At 34.7% G+C, this 6,069-nt stretch overlaps 1 protein-coding gene across 4 annotated transcripts in view; it reads right to left on the reverse strand.

The window, feature by feature from the left end:
* The window catches only part of TBC1D5 (TBC1 domain family member 5), a 290,939-nt gene that overhangs the window by 38,653 nt on the left and 246,217 nt on the right, over nt 1-6,069 (reverse strand). For all 4 annotated transcript variants that reach the window (XM_017835483.1, XM_017835481.1, XM_017835484.1 and 1 more), the window contains one exon: nt 1,665-1,828. In XM_017835483.1, coding sequence (XP_017690972.1) covers nt 1,665-1,828 — 164 coding nt within the window. The remainder of the gene's footprint in view (nt 1-1,664; nt 1,829-6,069) is intronic.

A 6,069-nucleotide genomic window follows, 5' to 3' on the forward strand; every position in this document is an offset into this window, starting at 1 on the left:
AGACTTAAACAAACCTTTTCCTCTCAGATCTACTACAAATTCAATTTTCCTATATTAAAGGTCAGTCAAAAACTGAACTCAAGAAAATAGATTTTGGTAGCCTAAACCCTTTTCTAGCTGTTTAATCACAAAATGCTACATATTACAGTTCAAAGAATTCTTTTGAAAATTTACACCCTACTTTGTTTATCATGTTTACTAATCCACTGAAAATTATCATAAGGACAACAAATCTGTTACAATGAATATATTTTTGTCCAAAATTCTTGATGAAAACATTAATATTCTGATTTTGGGAAATTATTTACCTGAAAATCACATTAATCATTAATGGATTTTAATTGAGTATGAATATTATAATGGCAAATTCTCCTGTCTCCTGTTGGAGAACTAAGGAGAACTCCAAGTTCTGGCCTGGATAAAAATTGCAAACGAAAGCTGGATATAGATCTCATTAACCACATAAAAAGAAAAGTTCAATACTGGTATATTTGTTTTTCTTCAACTCATGAGAACAAGCAGAGAGACATTAAGTTGTTGCTTTAGCTTTAAATTAAATCCAACATGTTTTAAATGGTCACAAACCAAAATTATAGCTTCGTGCTGACTAACCACAAAACACAACTTGTCTTTAGACAACATTAAAACATTTGGAAAAAGAATTAAACACTCTCATTCATGAACAAAAACTGAACAAAGTTGCATATAGTTGTGATTTTCATTAGAACATTTTGAATATCAAATTGAAAGCATGATGTGGCTATTAATAAAGATTCTGCTGCTTAAAATAAAAAAATGCTTAGATGTTCAGATTAAATTTCTGTGCAATATTTAGCTCTGAACACCTGAAGAATGCTGCAACATAGAAATCTGGATATTACAATTCCTATTTATTGAAATCAACAGGAAGTTATATGAGCATACATCTATGAAAAAAGAATGGAGAAAACCACTGTGCCTTCACCTTACAAAAAACACAACTTCTTACATCTACAATGTAACAGTTTTCTGATCAGCATAGAGACAATGGGAAATGTGTATATAGAATAAACAGGAATCCTTGTGTTCCATGGCATATGATGTTTATCAAAGTAGCGCTCCTAAAATATCTTTGCTGGGATGAGAATTTCTTTGGAACATACCCACGATAAGAGCTGATTTTCTTGGATGAGAACAACCTGTTTAAATATTAGCTTCTTGTGACCAAATGAAAGGTCAGAGCTGTGTAAGAAATAGAACTGTGACTGCAGACTACAGATGCTACAGACACTGGGAATCCTCTGATGTATTAAGGAATTTCAGGGACAACAGATGGACATGTTTGGATCTGCTGAGCATTCAAGCTTCCCACTGAACTGTTTATTAACTTCAGGACTACAGTAAAAGTCTAACAAAGCAAACAAACTTACAGGACTTTTCTCCTCTTTTTCAGAGGCAACAGGTGCTTTCACAGTTTCATTTCAGGTAGGATTATGGGATGGAAGCCAAAATGGAGATGTCACTCAAAAGAAATGGTTGAAATAGCTTATTTCTGCTTTGGTCATTAATGTGTGTTTAGGGAAACACTTCCAAGTGCAAGTGCTCAATGCATGTGAGAAATGTGTGTCTCTAACAAGTGATGAAGTGTGGCATTAAAATAGCTTAAAAAAGTTAAAAGAACCCACCGACTCTTTTCTGCTCATAGTTTTGCTTTGGGAACGAGAGCGGGAGATGGTGCTGAAAAAGGAATCCTTTTTTGATGCAGACAAAGGTGGAGATCCTGTAAATTCACGTCCTCCAGACAAGCTCTCTATGCTTGGAGATGAACTGATGTTTTTTGAACTTTGGCCTGTAAAGTAAGTATAAAATAATAAAAAGAGTTAATCAGTGGGCAGTTTCTTTTCCCTGTAAATACCTCCTTGTCTTAATTGACATTCACCAAGATTCAGAGATAACACAGAATGAAATGTTGAATTGTGTCAGCATGCACTGAGAGACTGAAGGATTGTTCTCATATGGAACTTTAATTTTTGTATGAGAGAAGAATACAAAATCTCAGTGTATATATAGATATATACACAACCACACACTATCTAGTATATATATGTGTGTGTATATATATATATGCATATATATGTATATATGCACAACACTATATATATATAAATACCATCTCAGCATATATCCCTATTATATCCACAGACTGAAGATGTTCATGTGGCATGAGCAAAGTACCACCTCAGAGTAAAAAAACCAATCTGATCTCATCAACACTACAATGGAAATAGTTTTTTCTCTCAACAAATGAACTGTGAAACTTTGCAAAAAAGGCTAAGAACAAGACCTTCATATTCCAGTAATGGTGGGACACTGAAGATCTAGATGACAATATTTAGAATTACAGCAGGAAAAAGTAAGTCATGTTTGGGAAAGAATGTAAGCTCTCATGCATCAAATTTTAAGGCCATCTCCACCTAGAAGACATTTTGATGAAGTTTACTCAATAGTTACTTATTGTCATTTCATGGAGCTTTTAAAAAGAATCTAGCATTGTTCGCTGACATAGCAAAGACATCTGAGTAGAAGCCTGGGGTGGTTCACCATGACAACGTATGCAGTCAGGCAGTCTTTGAGAAGGACTTCTTTCTTCTAGTTGAGGCCCACAGAGTATTTTTAAATATTCAAATTAAATTTTTTTTTCCATTAGAAGAAAAAAACCCAAACCAGTATGTCAGTTTTCATTGACTTTCATTATGAAAATTTTGCTTTAGGACAGATGCTAGTTTTAAAAAATCTATCATGTGTATCATGAAGTCAAGCTAGAGTGACTCAGTGAAACTCTAGAGTTTTCCATTCTGGAAAAAAGTTAAATAACACATAAAACTAATGCTCAAGAATTCCTGTCTCTTGTTTGACAGCTATTCTGGTGAATCTGTTTATGTTCTCCCTTTTTCCTTTCCTTTGTTTTTGGTGTGCTTTCATGCTACCATCTAAAGCATCAAGCATGATCCCCTGCAACTAAATCATTCACATTTTCCCAAGGGAATAATACAAATTTATTTGAAATATCTTCTTTGAAAAAGACTGTTAAGTGCAAAGAGATTGAACTAGCAAAGAATAAAACATCACATGNTTTATCACAAACAGACTAAAAAGGACAAAACCAAAGAAAGGACCTGGGTTTAATATTCTCAACATTTTCTAGAAGAAAATTGTCATATAAACTGCTTCCCACCTTCTCCTTCATTCTTTGTTGCCTTACTCTGATCACCTCTCCCATGATGCTATTTTTTTTCCTGCTTCTCATGCTTCTGTGGGCCTTCCTGTCTGCCTCCTCCTCTTCTTCAGATCCCGCCATGTTGCCTCTTCTTCTGCAACTTCCTTATTCTTTTTTCTTCATATATTCTTTCCTTCCCACCAACTTCATTAACTGCATTTTTCTGTTTCTTCCCAGCCCTCCTCCAGTCACTTACTACCTACCCCTTAGTCTGAACAGCTTCCTTAAAAGTCCAGGAGATGGAGGCTGTTATAGATCTCACTTAACTTTTGCCTTCACATTTTATAAAGAAATGGGATATGCAATAATCAGGTATTTTGCAATTAATTCTACAGTTGGAAAAGGAGAAAACACTGCATTACAAACAGCAGAAATAATCCAGTCACAAGGAAGTTTTTAGAAGATCTCTAATTTTAGGATAAAATCATGTCACTTGGCAACATCATTATCCTTACAGTTGCCTTTATGTCAGAAGGAGACTTTTTATGCATTTCATAGTGGCAATTTATAACGGAAGTGTGGTTCTGCAGTAGGTAAACTAAAAATAGTCTTGGAACAGATGGAATCACGTATTTTAGCAAATAAAGCATTTATAAAAGCAATTCATACAGCTAAGTCAGAGCAGCCAATAAAAATGCTAAACACACACAAAAAAATCTATTCAGTGGACAGAGCGAAGTTCAATGAAAAAATATTTATTATGTGTAAATCAGACTAAACAGCCTCTCTTTCCCAACCTAGTAAGAAGAAATGTTCCACATAGGATCAAGATTAGAAAACCCAAAAAACAATTAAAAAATGAGCAATGTGTATTTTTCACATACTCTTCACTGCATGGCCTGCACTTAACGCATTTCAACTTGCAAATAAGCAGATTATGTGATAAAAGCTCACAGATAATATTGAGAGAAGGATACTTCAAGTATATTTGAGGAATCCAGGCACATGAAACAATGCACCTTGATAAAACAATGGACAAAATTATCTGTAAAGATTTTTTTTCTACATTCTGTCTTTCAGCTCTAACGAAAAAGATGATCAAAATATAATAGGAAATTGAAAACACAGAGAATTGTCCTCATGGCCGCTGCAAACAGCTACACTTCAAAAGATGGGTCACAGTTTAGAGGAACAAAATATGCAACTACTTGCATAACCAAAAAAGATTTTGTGGATGGAACAATACAACTGTCCTAAAGGGAATTTGCTCAAATAACACCAAGAACTTTGAATGATCTGGCTTTATGGCCTAAAAATATATATAATGAATATGAAAAATAAGAGCAATACAAGATATAGAACCAGAGGTGATAAAAATACTATACCCGTATGTTTTATACCCAAGTAAGAAGAAAGGTTAGGATGCACCTGATTCTTCTGCATGAATAAGAAAATATGGGGAAATTATCATTAAGAAACACTAATTTTTTATTCTGAATTCAATCCCATGAACAGTGCTGTGACACGGATTATTGGAGGATGTGATTAAGAATTAAGCAAGAACAGCAGTTATGAATAATTAGTGTGTTGCAAGTCATAAAGCAGAATTCTTGGATTGTAATAGGCTTCTCTAATTTCTAGAGGAGTCAACATTTTTACAACTGTACATAAGAAAGCTGTTTTCCTTAATCAAAAAAAAGAACAAACAAAACCCCAAAGATACCTATGATTTTCCCAACACAGAAGTTTAATGAACCACAGAATATTCTGAGTTGGAAGGGATCCACAAGGATCACTGAATCCAACTCTTAAGTGAAGCTGCTGTAAGAACATTTAACTGAGTCAACATGTTGCTTCTGAAGTCCTTCAGATGTATTATGTGTGCACCGATTTCTGAGGCATTAACAGTCCTCATATAACTTCGGAAATAACACTGTAGCACCAACGCAGAGATTTCAGGATCTTCGGAGTATGACACAAATGTCATTTGTACCTTCTGTATTGTGGGTCTTACTGATTCTAAATCTTTCTTAATAAGCAGCATGGTACATTCTTCTCAGTCAACAGTTTCACAAGAAAGTAATTTGATAGAGTTCTTAATTTAGGATTATTCCTCAAAAGAAAAAAAATCTGCTCATTGTGTCAATCTCAGATAAATACATTACACCTTCTTAAAAGAAGATTAGAGAAATCTAACATCTGGATACCTCTGAGCATATACCAGAAGGTCCTAATGTCTATATAAAACAGGCTGAAGAAACCCCATAAGCATGGAAATGAAATACATGCTTATGAAACACACAGAACAAATACCTAAGGATCCCTGACATATGCAGTAGTTAGAACACATTACTGTGTAGGATGTCTCAAAAATATATACATGCATGCTAAAATGCATAAATAGTTCACAGTAACGATGCACAGGATTTCATACCCTAAAAATACATCCATTTCTGAGGCAAAAAGGAGCAACTTTACCTCCATGTGCTGGCTTCTAAGTGGCTCACTACTTGCCAGTTGCTAATGATCCTGGGGATGACCCCAGAGTTACAAATGCTCTGCCTCAAAACCATTTGGAAAACTACAGAGTGGTAGTGGCAAAAGGAACAGACCTGTTGGTATTGAAGGGCAGAGGGTGGAGATATGTAATATCTTGAATAGAGGAAGGAAAATTTAAATGTAATGTGATCAATAATAAGGTCTTATAATACAGTTAAAGGTGATGAGAGGTGTGGAGAAGACTTACAATGAAAGGAAAGTGAGCTTCGGGTCTTACTAAGTTTGAGTAAGTTATGGGGGAGATAACCATGAACCTTGGAGATCCCTAGTAAACTATATGAAAAAATCAAAGAAAGATGCACAAAAGGCGTATA

The sequence above is a fragment of the Lepidothrix coronata genome, unplaced genomic scaffold, assembly GCF_001604755.1.
Source record: "Lepidothrix coronata isolate B3197 unplaced genomic scaffold, Lepidothrix_coronata-1.0 Scaffold258, whole genome shotgun sequence".
In the NCBI taxonomy this organism is placed as follows: domain Eukaryota; kingdom Metazoa; phylum Chordata; class Aves; order Passeriformes; family Pipridae; genus Lepidothrix; species Lepidothrix coronata.